A 20023-nucleotide genomic window follows, 5' to 3' on the forward strand; every position below is an offset into this window, starting at 1 on the left:
AAAGCGGGAGCCCGGCGCTTCGCCCCTCCCGTTTCTCTCTCATCCGGCACCGAGACACCGTAGCGGGATATCCTCGCCGCCTTTTTGGACCGCCCGACCTCGCAGCCCGCCCGGGCCTGAGACAGGCGGGAAGGATGCCGCCCCGCACGCCGCGCCGCTGAGCACATCGGGGCCCTGAGCGCCGCGCCCGGCCGGCCCCGCCCGGCGATCCTCGGGCCTCCGCCTCGGCGGCACGGGGCTTCCTCCTCCGCATCCCCCGTCCCTTTGCCGCCCGTCCGCCGGGCTGGGCGCTTCCTCCTCGCCCCCGGCCCCGCCGTCTGCCCTTCCGGGCCTTCCCCTCCCGGCTCTCCTCTTCCCGCGGGGCCTCCGGGCTCTTGGCCTTCTTCCTCCCCTCCCTCGCCCTTCCCCGTTCGAAGCCATGTCCTCCGCCGCCCGGTTCGATTCGTCGGACCGCTCCAGCTGGTACGTGGGTCCGGTGTCGCGGGCGGAGGCGCAGACTCGGCTGCAGGGGCAGCGGCATGGCATGTTCCTGGTGCGGGATTCGTCCACCTGCCCGGGGGATTACGTGCTGTCGGTATCCGAGAACTCCCGGGTGTCCCACTACATCATTAACTCGTTGCCTAACCGCCGCTTTAAGATCGGCGATCAGGAGTTCGAGCACCTGCCCGCCCTGCTGGAGTTCTACAAGATCCACTACTTGGATACCACCACCCTCATCGAGCCCGCGCCCAGGTGAGTGCTGCAGCTCCGGGATCTGTGTGGGGTTCGTCTGCTTTGAAACTCTGGGACAGGGCTCTCGGTGATGGCCGTGGGTTGCTCGTTACGGTTATCATCAGTATAGCAAGTAGGGCCCGTCCTTGTGATGAATATAGGCAGATGCGGAGGCTCTGGGAACATCCCTGCCACCCGCTGTAATTGTCTTGCAGGAGGGTGTGGTCTTGCTTTGTATCAGCCTTCTTGTATTGTCCCCTTACTGGGACGGCTGAGAGAAGCTGGCTCAGAAGTCTTCCCCTCCCTGGCTGAAGTATGGCCTCAGAACTCAGTTGCTCTGGCCTCGCATCCACAGTGATTCCAACAGGTCGTGCCTTTGTGATTCCTGCTTCGTGGTGCTGATTGAATTCTCATGCATTCAAAAGCATTGTTTCCCAGACTTAGAGTGGCATTCCCCCAGAAGAGGGTAAAAGCATTTATCTCTGTTTGCTTATGGCACTCTTTGTCTCTGCATATGCATACACCAAGAAATGCTCTTTTAGGAGGATGGGAAAATGTGACTTGGCTGTGAGCTCATTCTTTGTCCTGCACCCAACACAGGGCATACCTGCAGGCTGCATCTCTAAACAGCTTACCAGTAACCCTGGAACATATTTGTTTCATCCTTTGGGCTTCCTAGATAAAAGAAGGAGAAAAGCTATTAAAATAATGACACAGTTAAAAAAAAAAAAAAATAATAATCAAATAGCTTGAATTCTAAATTCTGCAGCTGAAGGGATTTCTTTCAGGTTAACAAGTTATTGGGGGGGAGGGGAACTTTTGAGTTTTAGAATCACAGTTTAACGTTATTATAGTCCAGTTCTTAATCACAATCACTAAGTTGTCAAAAGTCGACCACAGCGTCAAAATGAAAAAGGCAAGTGGTCAGCAGGCTCTGCAGAGCTGTCAGGTGGTGGGAGGAGCGTGACAAAGCTCTGGCCTCAAGAGCTCCTAAAGCTGTTGAGAAACCTTCTGGTAGTGGTTGTGCTGTGGCTAAAGAAAAGGGTAGGTGAAAAATTCCCTCATCTTTTACAGGTGCTGAAACATTTAACTGGAGCTGCACAGGGTTATGCGTGTGTTTAAACTTACAGACAGTTTGGAGGAAAAAAGTCTATACTGCAGTGGTGTTCTTGCTCATCTCTGTTCTTGTTAACCTGGGTACTGTCAACCCTTTCTGAAAACAAACCACCTCATTCTTAGTCATGGACAGCAAGGACTTGGCTTCCACAACTTAAACATAGTTGATTCCACTTGTTCTCTGGGTATTTGTGTCATACCTTGCATGAAACATTTCCTGAACATCTTAGTACCACCTTATTTTCAAGGCATTCATTGCAGACAGATGGTGGTGGTGTTCTCAGCACACAGAGACAGATGGGACCTGGCATACTGTGACCTGAGGTGCTTTTTCATAAAGCTGCAAAAGGGGTTGAAGTGGTTATCCACAGCACAATTACTGTTCTGAAATCTTGGAAAAAAATCACTGACATGGTTGATGGTTTGGACTTCTGTCTATATAAAAAAAACTTTGTGATGCAAGAGGGAGAGTGGGAGGTAGCACTTCCAGATTTACTTTCTTTAAATCAATGGGCTACATTTAGAATAGGGGTAGACAGGAGTTTCTTCCACAACTGTTACTGTTAGTTCTCATTTCTCTTGAAAATTTGGCCTTTTCCGTGGAACGTCTCAGGTGCTTCTGCAGGCTCTTAGTTCTTCTGACTTAATGAAGTGCATATATATATATATTGGCCTTCTTCTATATATATATATAATAGAAAGCAGTGTTTGTGGTATGTTCCTTCCAGCAGATGTTAGTATTTCCTCCTGTTTCTTATGAAGAATGTCACGTTATGCTATTAGGTATTTAGATATTCAGGAATTACAAGTACTCTTAAATAGAGTTGAAGTTAGGACAATAAGATCAGGGAGCTTAATTCCATATTACTTTCCAGAATGGAAGGGAAACGTGTTGTCTCCTAAGACTATTAAATATGTCTCTGTCCTGAAACAAAGGGGTTTTTGGTATTAATATGGCTGCCCCTCAAATCCTGCATATCAGCAGTAGCCTTCTGGTACAAGGATGCTCTACTGCCTACAGCATCAGAAAGACTGTAGAGTTTATCATATTCTTCCTTTTACTATTGCTTCCATTTTCCCACTGTGCTCCCTCAGGTTTGCCATTCAGGGTTACTGGATTCTTGACAGAAGCGGATGCTGAGGTTAAAGATGGAAATGCAATGAACTGGAGAGGGTTATGTAGCTCTCCAGAAGCTCCTCCCCAGTCAACCAAAACTTTTTCACTTATTCTTAGTATATCACAATTTCTCATAACTTAAGCCACAGAGGTCTTTATTCTACCTTAACATCTTCACAATAATCCAAAAGAGAAAGTAAAGCAGTAATTAAGGTTTTGCCTTATTATACCTTTTTTTTTTTTCTTTTTTACATCTATGATAGCTTTTTATTGTATGTTGCTACATAGGTGAACAAGGTAGTTCTCCTTTACCTGGTGTTCCTTGTGTGCAGCTGGTGGCTAGTTTTGTTACTGGCATTGCAAAACAACGGCTAATTGATATCCAGTTGATAATTGGGACTTTTTTAATCTCAGGTATCCGAGTCCACCAATGGGATCTGGATCTGCCCCTGCTATGTCTGCTGCCGAAGAAAACGTGGAATACGTTCGGACTCTCTATGACTTTCCTGGCAACGATGCTGAGGATCTGCCATTTAAAAAGGGCGAAATACTGGTAATTGTAGAGAAGCCAGAAGAACAGTGGTGGAGTGCCAGAAACAAGGATGGTCGGATTGGGATGATTCCTGTTCCTTACGTAGAAAAGCTAGTTAGATCTTCTATCGGAAAGCACGGCAACAGAAATTCCAACAGTTACGGTATTCCAGAACCTGCCCATGCTTATGCTCAGCCTCAGACCACAAGTCCCCTTCCCACAGTATCCAGTACACCTGGAGCAGTCATCAACCCTCTGCCATCCACGCAGAATGGACCAGTCTATGCCAAAGCTATCCAAAAGAGAGTACCCTGCGCTTATGACAAGACAGCACTGGCATTAGAGGTGAGTTTTCCCCTTCGTCTTACAGTTCTCCAATGGTTTTGAAAAATAAACTAAATATTGTTAGTGACAGAGCAGGTGTGGATGACTTTATGTGGAGTCTGTTTATCTGTGCCAAAGGACCGAAAAGTTCTGTTATGTGCTGAAGAAAGACATACAAAAATTGCTTCATCTACACCACTTCCTTTGAGAAAATTGACTAAGCTACTTCAGAACCCAGGCCTAATGCACTGTTGTCTTGCCTATGGAACAGTGAATTATATTATAAGAGCAGTAGAATATATACGTCCTTCTGTGGAAGTGACTTTGCTTCTCTACTTAATCTTAGAGAAGGGATGTTTAATTGATCATTCCAGGCTGAGAACTGAAGTAGAAAGGTAAGGATTGCTGATACAGTTATTTTTTCTGATTCTCAACCGTAGCTTTTTGGATGTGTGGGGTGGGGGGCTTAAGGAGCAAATGCAGGGAAACAAGCAAGGGAAGCAACAGCACCTTAGCAAGCAGAGTAGGGATTTTAGAAAATGTTTTTGAACTTTTCCTGTTGCCTTTTCTCAGTTTGCAAATGAAGCTGCTGCTTTTCATTAAGATTCAAAAGGTTTTGTTTGTCACTTTTGGTTATTCATAAAAGTTTCCCAAAATTGCCCTCTTGTACAATCTCTACAGGTGATTATTGGCAGAGGGTTAAAAATTAAACATATCACTGTTTTCCTTGAGTCTTACAAAAGCTAGCAGCCTGTCATTTGTGAACAGTGTGTGAAAATTAGCATAGGAAGAAAAGTAAATTCTCTGCCAACTGCTCCGTACAGAAGATTCCTGCCAAAACTATTCATGCTTCTGAAGACAGTAAGGCAAGCAGTTGATTTTATGTTATCAGTGTGTCATAGAACAACTTGAGGGAACCTGCTTTGCTGCAAGGTAGCAGAACTGCTTGGGAGGATGGCTCTCACTGATGAATTTTCTCCTATTTGCTATTTAGTGACCTAGTTAATCCAATCATTTAACTGCCCTGGTAGGATTCATTCTCTGGCCAAACACGCAGGTTTGAGTTGTGACTATAGCTTTTCCATCCATGCACAGAGAAAGAGAGCAACCTCATTTTGCAGCAACATATTTTTTGTCACGTGTACCATTTCTAAAGAAAGCTCCAAATTCCTGGCATGATCCTCCTTTTGTTTGCTTAACACCTTTTGCTGGCCCAACCCTCTCAGGGCTCTGCATGTTCCTTAATCCAAACTACTGGAGGTCATAGTTAAACACTATTGAAAATGATAGGGTTCACTTAGACTAGAAGTTCTGTAAGAAGCACAGAAAGAACAGCTTATGGGAACGTTTGGGGGAAGAAAGTTAGCAGTGTTCTTCCAAAATAACAATTATTGCAGTATTCAGCCTCAGTCACAGTTCAGCTGTTGTGGATAAGAACACCTTGGTACATTTGTACTTATTTGTAATCTAAACTGATACAACAGTCTGAAAGCAGAATATCTGCTTGCTGGCTTTAGCTTTCTGTGGTCAGCACACAAACAGTGCTTGAAAGAAGCAGAATACCATCTGGAGTAAATAAAGCTGTTGCATAGTAATCTGCTCAGCTTCCTTTTAAGTGGAGAGATGTCCCATTTTCAAGCTGAACCCTGGGAAATGACAAGCTCTCTGCTTTCAAGTCTGATTGTTCTGTTGTATGCAGTTGTTTACACAAGCTGTCAAAATGTAAGACAAGATAAAGAGCCATAGCCTGTTACAGAGAAGAAACTTGTTTGGTAAGGTAACTTTTTTTTTTTGAAGTTTCTCCCATGAAAAGATACAATTTATAAAGTGAACATTCTCCTGAAAATCCTTGTTAAGATGTTTGGTAGGATGTTTAACTTTGAAATAGTTTATAAAATGGGAAAGTTTAATGGCAAGCAAGTTTAAGGGTAATTGCTATGTCCTTTTTTTCCCCTGTAAAGATACTCATTAGGAAGCATGGCATTTATTTCTAAGACTGACATGTCACTGTGGTCACTTCAGTTAATTACACTGGCAGCACAGATGTAGCATTTTTAATGAAATGACTGAAGTTTGCAGTTGCTCACTGTGGCCCTACTGAGTTGTAGCACTGAATGTAGCATTTCCAAAGATACTGCACACACACAAAAAAACCCTCACAATAAAAGCAGCAGCCAAGATCTGTTTCTTTAGTTGTGTGCTTTCGCCAAGAGGCAACTTCCTTCCTTTCTGCTGCTCCAGAGGAAGGAATATGAAGGACAGGGATGCAGTGTCCTGTATTTGTTGGAACCAGAGCTCTGTATTACAGGGTTACACGCTGCTCTTCTTCAACCTCGGTTTTCCTTGAGAAAACTGGGAGGGCAGCCCTGTGCTCAGAGGTTACACAAGATAGCGCTGGGTTTTGTAAGAGCAGAGACTGCTGGCACTGCTCCTGTGCTACAGGGCAGCAAAGCCTGCCTTCAGGTTTCTCAGCATTAATAATCTGTAGTTGTACGGCCAGGCTGATCACAGCAATACCCTGCTGAAGCCTTGTTTAAGGCAGTACATGATGTGCAGGTTTAAGTGCCTAGCACTCCAAGACCTGCTGCATTTTACCTTAAAGCAGCAGCTCATCTGCAGGGAATTGAGTACTCTGCTTGGATCTATGCAGCAGAGTTCTTCATGTCTAGCAAAGTCAGCAGACAAACCAGTGATACATAATTCCTTTAAAAACTAGCAGTCTAGTTTTTTTTCCCCCTTATAAAACAGAGTGGAATAACTTAAGGAACCAAAAAACAGGAGAGCAGCAGCTGCTGCCACTCTTTGGTCTACCAGGTGACAAAACAAAGTTCCTACCATTATTCTCAGTGCCTGTGAGGTATTTGTCAGACACCATTCTGAGGGCAGCAGCAGTCCTGGAGTTGATATCCAGATTTGGAATATGGTATCTTAAGATTATTTTTGACATATATACACAGAGTTTCATTATATTTTTTTGTAGCAGTTTTTAAGTGCCTTTTTTCCTCCACACCAAACATACAGATGTATTAATTTGCTAGTACAGAGTTAAGGTTTCACTGAAATATATTGGTGAAATGAATACCTGTTCATCACCACACTTGCATAACTGACACCATATTTCTCCTGAGCTTGTTGCAATTAGGTTACAGGTAACTTTTTTTCCTTCTTTATTTTAAAGTTGAGACAAGTAGGGCAAAATGTGCTAGTAGTAGAACTTAATTAGGAAATTAGGTTGCTGCTATCACTTGACAACAAGCATAGTGCTTTTCTTAGCTAAGGAAATTTTGTCTTGCTGCATTAAATATTAAAACGCTTCCAAGCACAAGGATGACAGTTTTGCTTAAACTGTACAAGCACAGGTCCTGCATTTTAAAAGTTGACTTTGGAGCATTAGTTCTGATAGCTATTAATGGAAAATGACACTGTGGAAGGATTTCTGTGTCTGTGCTGATATGTACCAACTTCCCAGTATGCTACATTTGAAAATAAGGCTAACAATTACATTGGAGATTATATGCATTCTTAATCTTTGTGACCTCCTTTACCAGTTTACTTTGTTCCCATCGTGGCTGCATTCAGTGCCTTACAGTCCAATGCATCTTCACGCTCAGAACTGTTTGCAGAGCTTATTTTCAGATGAAACTGAAAGCAGTAGAGAGAACCTAGGCAAGTTCCTGTGCTAAAGCTGTGACTTAGCATGGCTCAGGAACGCTCCTCTATTGAAGCTTTGTGGCCTCCAAATTCCATGCAATCACAACATGCTTAGCAGGAGACAGGCTATCATAATTTAATGGAAAACTGTGCTTTCTTGTAGTACTACAGTCTCACCTCTGCACTTCAAGTACAGATATGACAATTGCCAAACTACATCGCTCTGTTCCTAGATGAGGCTAGATTAATTGTATCTAGAGGCCATCAGCATTTCTGTGCTGCCCTTTGACCTGTTCTAGCATCTCCAAGAATGATCTTTCTTCAGGTCTGAATGACTGCATGCTCTGGTTTGAGCAATAATTCTGGCTCAGAGCATGAAAATTAGGGTAACAGAGGTATGCTCTCAGCCTTTTGGTTTCTTCAGCCTTCCAGTATCTAGAGTCTCATTCAGAGTCTCATTTTGTCCTGCTTGTAGTTCAACCAAACTCTGCCTCCTTTTTTAGCTTTCTGTCTTCTGGGGGCAGTGCAATGGAGTAATTTCATTGTTGGAATATCTATAGAACATGCTAAATTATCTGAGGTACGTGACTCAAATGGCATGCAGGAAACCTTTTCAGTGTATGAATCAGCTTCAAATGGAGACAGGTATGGAAGAGTTTAGAGTGAATGAAGTAAGCTTTCTGACTGGCATGTTCCACAACTTGCATTTCCCCAGGGCTTTGAATTCATGCTGTAACAGGGACATAATGAAAGGATGCTATCTAAAATGCATTTTGATTTTTATCGTTTGGGTGGAACCAGATGGCTGCATTTCAGAAGTATTACTCACGTCAGCAGTTGATGCTTCCATGCAGTGATGCTGGCATACTTCACAAGTGAATTGCTTATCTGAGGGATGCTGACACTAAGGAAGTGTTATCCTCATTTACAGATAAGGGCCCATGAGCTGTCCAGAATTGCACAGGAAGTTTGTGGCAGCAATGAGAATAGAACCAGATCTCCTGACTGTCCTGTTCCTAATCATAAGGCAACCCTTCCAACCGGTCTGAAACATTCTCTAAAAACAACAGCATGTTAAGTAACTTTCATGGGAGATCCCACCTCAGCTGACCCTACTGTAGAGGCTTTAAAGAGCATTTACCAAATACTGTGCTTGGGGAGTGTCGGGGAGAGGAAAAAGCAGAGAGGGACTACTTGGCCGGATTCTTTCAGATGTTGCTAATCCAGAGGTCATTAACACAGATGCAACAATTACTTGCTCATGACATCAAGGTTCCTTCCCCAGAATCTTGTTTCAGCCTGCCATTTCATTCAGTCTTTAAGGCAACTGCTTTTAGTTTAAAGCGGAGGACATCCAGCAGTCCTTGGTATACAAGACGAAGTTCTGAGAAGTTTTTCTCAGCTACCATTCTTTAACAGCTGCTACAGCTCTAACAACTCCCCCTGCCCAGTCTAAAGAACTTCTTGGATTGCTGATCTTCATGGCAGTTTATTGGAAAATAATACACTTAGACTGTATCTTTAATTTTTGCTCACCTGCAGTCCTAAGCCCATCCATGCTGTAGAAATCAGTCGAATTGAAGGATATTTTTATAGGCCTTCTGCACAAACTTTGGATGGAACTCTGCAGCATGTGGCCAGAATTAAATCTGACTCAGAACACGAGTCTGTGTGTTTCTTTGGGCCTGTGTACTACTGATTTTTTTTCCATTAATAAGATTAAAATGATTCCAAGTGAATTGTTTCTATGGAGTGGTGCAAATAGAGTTTCCTGTTGGGTTTTGACTGTTGCAGTGAGGCTTTCTGAATTTGAGTCTGAATCCTGGAACTCAAATCTGTCCTCAAAAGTTACTTAAATCTAGCAGAGTAACATAGAGTTATTTATAGATGTTATCAGCCTTTTCCTAAAGAGGCTTCTGTTAGGTTCCTGTTTAAGTCATCTTGTTACTATATAAAGCTTTCTCTAGACTTTCCATTTAATGAGAAGTCAGACAAATTGTGCTTTTTCTCAAGCACACCATCAAAGCAAGCTGCAGCATTCCAGGAAGAGATGGAAACCAGCCACACTGATGCTACAGGAGCATGCTAACTATCAGGCAGTGTGTAACTATTAGGATACACAGGCTTCATCTTTGAGCTTATGAGCAGCATACATGAAGATGACAACTGAAGAAAGTCTCACAATTATCACAGAAACATATAGGAGTTCAGAGGGGATTTTCCTATCTGGAAAGTACAAGATGAGGATTGTTCCATGTGGGACATCTGGAACATCTGGGTGGGAAGTGGAAAAAGCCTACAAGTAGTGGTAAAAGCAGAGCAAGAGAGTGGGGGCAAACATATTAATTAATAAGTTTAACTCCATTCTAATACACAACATCAAGCTTACATTTCTGAGAAGTTTTCAGAGCTACAAACGCTGAGCACCAGAGTTCACTGTAACATCTTAAGTCTCATTTCAGGGTTCAGAATGCTTCTGAGCAATCTTCAAACAACCCCTACTGCAGTAATGGGAGCTGCTTTCAGGAGGCTCTAGGAATATATTTTGTAAAGTCGGCTTTTTTCTCTCATGGAAGATGCACACATCTTAACTGAGAAGTTTGAATTCAAAGTCCTTTGCCAAGGTCCTGAAGCCACCTGTGTCAGTTCTACACGCAGTGTTATTTAGATAATGCACACAAGTTGTTACACACACTGTATCAATAATACAAGGTAGTTTTTCCCTCAGAAAGATCACAGCTTGTTACCTCTGGAGCTTACAGAAGTTGGCTGCTGATCTGAAACCCAGCTGTGTAGTTCTTGGATCTCCTCTGGGGAAGAACCTTCTGAGGTGCTTGCTGTTGGTCATAGCGTGGCTCTACCTTTTGTGCCCTTAGCTATTAGCTGCTAATGGCACTTGTCTAATATTTACTATAGTTACCACATAGATGCAACTCAGTAAACAGGAAGGGAGGTGCAGTTAGAGGGCTGCTGCAACAGGCCACATGCTCAGCTCTTCTGAAGCAGTTCAGGGAGAAACGAGTGTAGGCAGTCCTCAGCTCTGCCTGCTGTAGCACACGTTGGGCTTTGCCAATTATCCTGATTCAAGTTAAACTCAGCATTAAACAATGTAATTTACCACTTGGGCTGATGGCTTTTTTTGCTTGATCATAGCTTAGCTCTCCTTGTCTTTGGCCAAATAGGAAGAGACACAGTTGTGATAGGAAAGGTTCGACAAGTCGTTGTTCCTGTTTCAAATTCTCTGACGGGAAGTGAAGGTGAAAGCAGCAAACCAAGCTAGAATTTGTGCATCCCATAGTCAGGAACAACTGTTTGAGAATGCTTTTGTCTGCTTTGGAAGCATGCGGAATTTTAGAGAACTACACCAGTTTCTTAGACTGTGACAGCCAGAGCTGGAACTCTGAGTCTGTTTGCTACAAGGAATCTCTTGGAAAAAGAGAATTTGCCTTCTAAGTAAACCTGCTAATGCTAAAAACAAGTACTGTGCTCTTTTGAATGCGTGTTGCATCTCATTACTTGTGGTAGCTTTAGTGATGTCAGCCTAAGTTAAATATACTGTAGCATGAAATAAGCTTTTCTACAGGAAAAGGTGTGGTTCAGCAATTTATTGCAACATATAAATATACGTTAAGTTTTCCCAACAAGGGTGCAGATTCCAGCAACAAAATGTTTCAGCTAAATAAAAATAACTTCTTTCCCTTTAAAGCTTACGCAGAGGTATTATATTATATTCTTCATTCTCAAGCTGTACTTACTGTTCTTGTTTACTTGCTTTGTACCAAAGGTGAGATTCTCATGTGCTAACGGCTGTTTTTAATGATGCAGGTTGGAGATATTGTGAAGGTTACAAGGATGAACATAAACGGTCAGTGGGAAGGAGAGGTCAACGGGCGAAAAGGGCTCTTCCCATTCACACATGTCAAAATATTTGACCCTCAAAACCCAGATGAGAACGAATGATTCCCTTGATCTGATTTACACTGCTGCTTCCCTTTCCTGGCTCTCATTAGTGTTGTTTGAGGTGGGATGATGGCTAAATGGCACGTTGCTAGCATTGCCCATTTTTCCAGCTTGCTGCAGTTTGACAGTTCTTTTAATACACATTTGGAATACATACAACTGAAGTCACTGCCTGACCTTCATACCGTAGATACATCAACCAGAATTTGGTTTCACTTTTAAAACTGTATTGGGCCTTAAGCTGGAGAAGACTGAAGCGTATAGCAGACAAGCATGGGAAGAAAAACCTTCTTGAGACTTCCGTGGACTTGTTTTGGCCTGCCCAGTAGGAAGAGCCCTAATCTTAGAGCAAACATGCGACTCATCTGTTACTGTCCAACAAAAAGCAACAACAAAAATGCAATTTTAGGACTGAAGAAGACTTAGTTTTAAGAGAACCTGCCCTAAGGTAGTACACTTACAATGACGGTCTCTTTAAAGGACATTAATTGGAGCTTATATATTTTAAGCAGTTGCATTAGAAGCTGCTCATTTCTGTTAACTCTTAAGCTTGTTGTTGACCTTCCTGAAAGTGTGTGTTAAATACAAATAACCATTGATTGAGCTGCATTGAAGCTGAGGCATTTATTTATAAGGAAACTTAGGAGGGGTTCACACTCGTAACCCATTTTTTTTTTTTACATACTTAAAGTATTTCTGTTGATTTTGCAAGCACTAACTGTAGTAAGTGAGCTTTAAAGGGAAACACTTTGGCCTGGTCTACACAGAGCCCTTCTGCAGTGTTGGAAGTAGACTTTACTAACTAGTAGTGCTTGTCACCAAGCTGTTACCTGGTAGGGAGATGGATCAGATTGCCACAGCATGAAGAAGTATGAAAGGAACAGGACAGAAGACATTGGTAAATATGATAAAAGCCTGTTATTTAAACATAAGCCTTTTATGCCCATTTCTCTGTAGGCTCACTTATCACTCCCAAGTTTCCTGGCTGTACCCGCCCCAACTTGCTGAAGACTTTGAACACAGTACCTTTTTCTCCAGGGCATCTCCACATTGCTGTGCTCCTCTTCCAGAATTATTTTCTTTTTTCTTTTTTCCCCTCACACCACAAATCTTTCCATGCTACAATCTTTACCCTTCCAAAGGAGTTGGCTCTGGCTTATATATGCCCTATACCCCTCCTACTCCCAGCATCCTCTAGAAAATGGTTAATTGGAGTCAGCTGCCAAGGTTTTCCCACCTTATAATTAATTTTTAGGCTGGAGGAGGCCACACAGGTGTCTGTTATCAGTACAGCTTTCTCTCCCCTTTTCTGTACATGAGCTGTACTGTTGTAATTGCACCTTTGGTAGGGAACTATATGGTTGTGTTATCAGTGCCATGCAGGTCAAGTCCTGAGCCTGTTACAGGATGTGAAAGCTTAGGTACAGTGGTATCTTCTGCCTTCTTTAAGTGTGTTTTCTAGGTGAACTGGAACATATTTTTAAAACAATTTGAGCACCGATTTAACAGAATACAGCCTGGATAAAGGAAAACATCTGCAGAAAACCAGGAATGTCTGATAGGAAAACAGTAGTGCCCCCATGCATTCATTTTTCAACATTTGAAGCTGTCCGTTGTAGCAAAAAGAGAAACTTCAGACACCTGCAAACCCTCACTGCTTCCCACAAATGTCACTTTTATCGTTGTCTTCAGTTCCTATGCGTTTTCTTGTTGATTGTGTCACTTGATCCTTGTAAAAGTGCATTGTTCTCACTCAGCTGAAAGTGCCATGAGATCCTTGAATGGAAGACACTGAAGAAGTGTACGAATGGCATTTCCAACAGGAGATGTAAAATGCTGTTGTGTTTGGTTTTTTTTTAAAGAAACTCTCGGTTCACCTGTTAGTTATCTTTTGTAGTATTAATCAAGTGGCTGACGGTCTAGAAGTTCTTGTAGAGCATTTTACTACCAAATTAACTGTGAAGTAGAGTAGCATTGACTGAAGTGTTTGGTGCTGTAAGAGTAATTCTTGACAATAGGCATCGACGGGTTGTCTTGCAACAAAAAGCTACGCAGCTCTCTTGACTGAAGGAGGTCATGAATTTCTGTGCCCTGACTCCACCTGTACGTTTACTACATGGATTGTACTACTGAAAGTCACCTTGTGAACACAGCAACTGCACTGAGCTCAGTCTGCTGCAGAGAAACCTTACTTCAGACGTGCCCTGTTTCCGGGCAGCTCTTCAGACTGGTTGTGGAATTCCTCCTTTGCATGTCCAAGTCCGTAAATAAATACTGTGAGATTTGAGATCTTGAACATAGCTTTTAACCTGTTGTTTTTTTCATGAAACTAAGCGTCCTTCCTCATCTCCTCTTGGATGAGGTGCACCTCGAACACGTGCGTTGTGTTAGGCTGAATTATGTTCTGATAGCGCAGAAAAGCAAAAGATTTTCTTTCAAAACTATGCAAAAATGGTGTGTAGTGGCTTCTGATGGAAAGAATTGTTAACTTTCTGTGAACCAGATTTTGGGCCCCAGGTGAGGTATTTCTCCGCTGCAGCGGTCAGTTCGGTGGCGTTAGGTGTGCTGAAATGCAGCACGCTGCCCAACCGGCGCCGATTGGAGCCTCGCTTCAAATCGAGTCTTTGCCATTTTGCTATAAGACAAATATTTTCAGACAAAGACTGCATCTGATCCCAGGGTGCTTCTCCTGGAAGGACTGCCTGGCTTCTCAGCCGCTCGCTGCCGTGCGTGTTGCTGTACAAAGCCTCTGCCGTTTGGGCTGTAACCCATCGGTGTAAATGAACGCTCCTCGGGCTGCGAGGTGTCCATGCCACAAAGCACAGTGTGTAAGTGGTGCCACTACAGCTGTCCACCACGAAGGCTCACTGCCTCCCCTTGTGTGCACGTGTGTGTGTGCAGACACTGAAGCCTCTGAGCAGTCTGAAAGTTTCCATGAAAACTGTTTCAATCCGTGTCCATCACTGGAGAAGCGCTAATTTAATTTGTGATTGTTTACAAATTGGAAAGCATCAACAAAAGGGAATAAATATCCTGTGTGGGTTGGGGCTCCGAAGAGCCTGAGCATTATTTTTGTAAAGGGAAGAAACAGCATTCTTTGTGCCATTTCACGTGCCTGTAAAGTAATTTTTTTATATTATATTAACATCCTGGGAGCGAGTGGGGCTGCCTTTGTTTTCTAGTCCATTTTTCAAGCATTTTTCTCAATACCTGCATCTGAAAGCGAGACCTGCCTAAAAGACTGCCTTTGGGGACCAGTGAAAGCATCCTCCAGCTGTCCTCTGCTGTTGTTACATGAAAATGCGTTTTTGGGACGAGGATACAATTATTGCAGTGGGAAAGGTGGCCTTGTATTTGAGACAGTCTTCACTGTGTAAACTTTAAAACACAATATGTAATTTAAAGACCATGATCTTCAGGCAATAATATTAAAGTGTAAGCTTTTAAAGTTTATTTTGGGGATCACGGCTTGTTTTATTTTTTTGTGCTACAAAATTAACAGTATTAAATGAATTATATTCTTAGAATACACAGAGTGTCTTTTCTTCAGATTAGTGCCTTTTTGATTTCTTACTCCACAGAGCTGGTCCCAACATCAAGCCGCTGTTGTTGTTGTTGTTTTCTTTTTCCCAGTGCCCTGCTTGTACAGTCTCAATAAAAGTTGCCTCAACTTCCAGCATTTGTGGTTTTCAGTCTCAAACCCCCATAGTGTGAGCAGAACACCAACAGCCTCACTGCTGCTCTGTGGGTGAGCTCGTGCCAGCTGAAGCTTTGTGGAACCACAGCCAGAGGTGAGCAGCGGCTGTGAGCAGTGGGCGATGCTCCCGCGTTGCCTCCTGCTGTGCTGTCACTGCTCTGGGGGCAGACTGAAAAGGCTCCAGCACCACCCATAGCACGGCTTCCTGCCCCTGTGCTGCCCCTTAGCGCTCTTCCTGTCACTGTTCTTCACTCCGTGTTTTTCCTTTACTGTATCTCGACTGATTTACACATAGGCTTTTAATTTTGCTTTTATTTTAGTACATCTGAAGCAGTGGGAAACTGTACATCAGGTGGGAAACGTGGCATTCCAGTCCCAGGAATGGCGTCAGCATAAGATGTTAACAAATATCTGCCTTTGCAGATGAAGAATAGGAGGTCATCTTCTGCCTTTCTCCAGTCATTGCAAATTAAGAGTGGAGATAAAGCTGTAACTTTTTTTTTTTTAATATTTGTGATCATTCAGTTACATCATTAACAGTGGTTTTGAAACTTGAAGTGAGCTGTGGGGGAAAAAAGAAACTTAAGAGGAACATCAGGCTCTTAGATGCTGCAAGGGAGATGTCTTAAAAGCCTGCATTGTGTCCCTGGACTCTGTTCTCATTACAGTGCATTGAGTTTGTGTTCTCTGACATCCAGCTGCCCATGACAGCAGCTCAAGCTGGGTTTGCTTGTAGCTTAGCTGCACACCACCTTTTGCTAACTTAAATTCAAGTGAGCTGAGTTAGGCCAGCCCGAACAGCATAAGCCTTAAGTTTTAGCACAAGCTCTCTGGAAGGAGCTGGGCTCACCTGTTGGACACCCTCATTTAATTAAAAGGTTTCCTTTCTGAACCAGTGCAATAGTAAAACACTCCTTAACAGATTCAACCAATGTAAACCTGCCTGAGCAAGTACACTTAGAGACACTAAAATAAAACGCTGTCACAGCATATGAACCATTTTCCTTTTTTTTTTTTAAACATTGTTTACAATAGCCAGTGTAATTTGTGCACACAGGGAGGCTTTTCTGGTCTGTATTCAGCAGCAGCAATGACTCACCTTGGAGCAGCTGCACTGGGTTCTGTCCCACACTGTGTCCTCTGCCCTTTTTTTAGAGAACGTATCAGCTGCTCTCACAGCAGCTGTTGAACCACAAGTCACAGCTCAGTGTATTAAGGTAAAGCAGTTCCAATTTCAGGTTACCTTAATATCCAGAGCTGCAAACTGTGACAGTCATTGTGCAGACAGCTGAGCCGTCCTGCAGCAGGACAACCAGCCTGAGAGGGACAGGCGTGCAGCGAGGAGAGAAACCATCACAGCTGTCCCCAAGTGAGCCTCCTGTCTGACATTGGAGCCCAGAGATGCCACCTTCAAGCAGAAATCACATCAGCTCTTAGAGCCTGAATCAGGTCAGCAAGCACTGCTCCTGCATGACTGCCCTCCCTGGGAGAGGGAAGGACCCCCAGCGCCCACCGCTGACACTCAGACCCACTTCTGCTCTCTGGGGACACGGCCCACACTAAAAGCTGCTGCTGCTGCTCATGGGGGTGGCGATGTCTCACCTCACACGCTGGACACAGCCTCACCTGCAGAAGTGCCACCCGGGGGGTGAGTGAGAGGCAGCAGAGAATTAGCACAGCGCTCTCCTCAGATAACCTTCCCAGCACCTGCTTGCTTCATTCCAGGCATTTGTAACCAGAACCCTCCCTGCACATGCAGTCAATCTCACCCGCCGCTGGCGCACCAGACAATTGGGATCAGAGCTAAATCTGGGGTGTCTGCAGGGACCCAGCTCCTGCTTTGCACATCCTGGCTGATCCAACAAGGGCAACTGAAAGTCAGTGCTGAATAATCCTTCATTTGTAATTGTGCATTTGTTCTTCAATTCCTGACCAAATGCACAAGAGAAAGCGTGACCCTCAAGTGACCATCAGCGCTCCTGTGCCATACGCTGTTTCCCAGTCTGACCACGCAATGAAGCCCTGGGGAGGCTCGGGCAGCAGGAGCTCTGCTCACACACAGGGGGCCAAGCAGTGCTGGTTGGGTGCATGGCTTTGCCTTCCCCCAGCTGCCCCAGAGACGCAGCTGATGCAGGAGTGAGTCAGAGAGGGGCGCTGCTTTGAACCGACAGAAGGGAACAGACATAAGTGAACAACAGGAGCTGGTTGGAGACCCCTGGTGCTCAGCTCCTGTTATCCTTCCTGCCCACTGCTGCTCAGCAGCCCAGCGCTGCCATGAGACCCCTGGGATGCTCCTGACAAGAAGCAGGGATCCCTGCTAGCTCCTGGAGTGCACCATCGCTATCCAGTATCGTTAAAAACGCATACAAAACAAACTTGCCTGTTTTCCCATCACTGTGAAGCACCCCTGCTAACGTACCAGCCTTACGGCCCCTGAGTGCCTGGACCCCAACCCGAGGGTTTTTTCTAATTACATTCTATTCCTTCACTAGTTTGATCTGCATAAGGAAATAGTACAGGGAGTTCTCATTGGGACTCTCATTTGCTGAATCTATTTCTGCAGCTTTGCATTGCCTCTTTTTTGCACTCGTCTTGTGACCAGCGATACCATTAATCAACCGACCTTGAAGAGGAACAGCTTTTCTCTTCCCAGGTAACACAGCTGACAAGCAGTGGAAACTGGCTCTGTTGGCACTGACTGCTGCTAAAGCACTGCATGTGGGCTGGAGGCCTCCTGGGCACCCCGCCTAGCACAGCACCTGGCACAGAGGCAATGCAATTCATCTCACTGGGGCTTCTTCATGTAAGAAAAAACCGTAGCCTTCAAAGACCAAATACCTCCCGCTGCCCTGACTGCCTTCAGGAGCTGTGACTGCTCAGCACTCTGGAGAACTGGCTCTAAAATTAACAAAGAGGATTTCCCTGCTAGAAATAGCACCCCGATCAGTCCGTGGGACACATCAGCGTGGGGGGAGTCTGCCACTGAAAGGCTTAAATTGGCTCAGGTCTGGGATTCTGCTGGATGGGTTAAGGCAGGACTGACCAACACAAGCAGTGCGTTGTCACTGATGGAGTCCTCCCACGCTGCAGGAAGCACCAAAGAAACAACATCAGGGTTACTTCCAGTACCCAGTAGCAACTCCTGCCTGTAAGGGGCTGAGTTTCCCACCTCCATCAGAACAGTCATCAGGAACCACCTGATGACCAGAGGCAGGTGATGGGATGGAAATGGCTCTGACTGCAGCATGCTGGGTTTGTGCTGCTCAGCAATGGCAGCTTGTTACCAATGCTGGCCTAAATTTAAACAGGCAAGAATAAAGACACATTGGGGAGCAACCCGGGAACAGAAAGCTTGCAGTCCTTGTTCAGGGCAGCGAAGATTTAGGACTTTCATCCATCAAGAGTGCAGGACTCGTGCCTCCCTTGCTGCAGTGGCCTCGTTTCAGCCACATATTGCAGCCCTAAGGCAGTGGCACTGAGACAGCTACAGAAAATGGAGGGGAGTGGAAGAAAGGAGAGAATGTACCTGGAGAAGGACAGGCAGATTAAAGCCCTCCCTGCTGCCAAAAGCTCTGTGGGCTCTGCAGTCATCACCCAAAATAGAGCCTCAGTCTGCATCCATGAGGCAGTCCCTGCTGGAAACATGTCGGGGCACTGCTGGGGCAGCAGTTTGCAGCACTGGGAGCCACCTCGGGATCTGCTGACACTGCACCCAGCTGGCTGCTTTCCCTGTGCCCCACCGCTAAAGCTGCCTGCTGACACTTGCTCACCTGGGAACGTGACACAGGGCTCAACCCAGAGAGGAATGCAGGCACGATTTGGGCAGAAAGGAGGGAAGGTCCTGCGTTAACCTTGGGGGTGCAAAGTCAGAAAGCCACCGAGCACGGCTGCCACCTAAAGCCAGGGATAGACCCCCAGCAGGGGCTGAACAGCCTGGGTTGCTGGGCTTCAGGCCTGGCCGTGCTCTCCCATGAGCCCTGCTGGGACTCGTGAGCACTCGCAAAGCAAAATGCACGCTGGGACCCTCCCCAGGGGTCGCATCTTTTATGGGTACGTCGGTGGCCAGGGAACTCGCCGGGTGAGAGCTGGGAACGCAGCTGCGCTCTTCGGGACCCGCCGGTCACTGGGTGGCACTGTGAGCCCTATTACCGCACTAAGACGGCATCCCACCGCATCTCTATCCTTACCCCCGTAAAGCCAGCAGGGCACGCAGTTGGGACGGCCCCGAGAAATGCCCATCTCAGTCAGAACTGCCAGGCAAAGTCGGCACGAAGGCGGCAGAACCGGGAACGGAGCCGCAGCGCTTCGGAAGGGGCTTAACTCGTTTGCTGAGATTTGCTCTGTTTGGCTCCCTCCTGCAGCTACGTGCCACGACAGGCAGTTGGGAAAAAGGATCTCTGTGCAGAAAAATGTGTGTTTCACCCCCCCACAGATGAGAGCTAAAAAGCCTCCAAGGAGTACAGCGTTGGGAAATGAAGCAGAGGAGATCGTGCTCCTCTACAGCAGGAATGGGAGATGAGAAGGCCAAAGGTTTCCAGGTATCCGTAAGCCAGAAGGGCAGCAGGAGCTCATTCCCCTCTCGGTGGTGCTGTGTGATCCCTGTGCCTGTCCCTCACCCACAGCCTTTGGCTCCATGTCAGAGCCCAGCAGGTACAGGAGGGAAGAGCCAAACCCTGCTCAGTCCCTTTCTGTCCATCCAAAGGTATGATTTCTTTTCTAGGTGCACACAAGCTGCTTTCCCCTTCCCACCCATCACCTTCTAATTGTCACTACATCATCTGATCCTGCCCAGCTGTCTAAAAAAGCAACACCCTGCATAGTACAGGGACTGCTTTGTCAGCAACTGTGAACTCATCTCCATCCAGCACCGGGACAGATCGAACAAACTGAAGCAGTATTTTATTGCCGAAGCACA

General features: G+C 45.2%; 1 protein-coding gene across 1 annotated transcript; it reads left to right on the forward strand.

Moving 5' to 3' along the window:
* Positions 1-15: 15 nt before the first annotated feature.
* On the forward strand, positions 16-15087 carry CRKL (CRK like proto-oncogene, adaptor protein). Its single transcript, XM_052690007.1, has 3 exons — positions 16-732; positions 3359-3821; positions 11277-15087. Exons 1-3 carry the CDS (start codon positions 419-421, stop codon positions 11409-11411), a joined length of 912 nt encoding a protein of 303 aa, XP_052545967.1. The 5' UTR covers positions 16-418; the 3' UTR covers positions 11412-15087.
* Positions 15088-20023: the final 4936 nt, after the last annotated feature.

The sequence above is a fragment of the Tympanuchus pallidicinctus genome, unplaced genomic scaffold, assembly GCF_026119805.1.
Source record: "Tympanuchus pallidicinctus isolate F22 unplaced genomic scaffold, pur_lepc_1.0 scaffold25, whole genome shotgun sequence".
NCBI classification, from domain to species: Eukaryota; Metazoa; Chordata; class Aves; order Galliformes; family Phasianidae; genus Tympanuchus; species Tympanuchus pallidicinctus.

Bases quoted from the DNA above. Each gene is read 5' to 3' on its own strand.
- CRKL (XM_052690007.1), top strand. From the start codon at position 419: ATGTCCTCCGCCGCCCGGTTCGATTCGTCGGACCGCTCCAGCTGGTAC. The intron at 733-3,358 runs GTGAGTGCTGCA...TTTTAATCTCAG, and splicing joins CTCATCGAGCCCGCGCCCAG to GTATCCGAGTCCACCAATGG. The intron at 3,822-11,276 runs GTGAGTTTTCCC...TTAATGATGCAG, and splicing joins AGACAGCACTGGCATTAGAG to GTTGGAGATATTGTGAAGGT.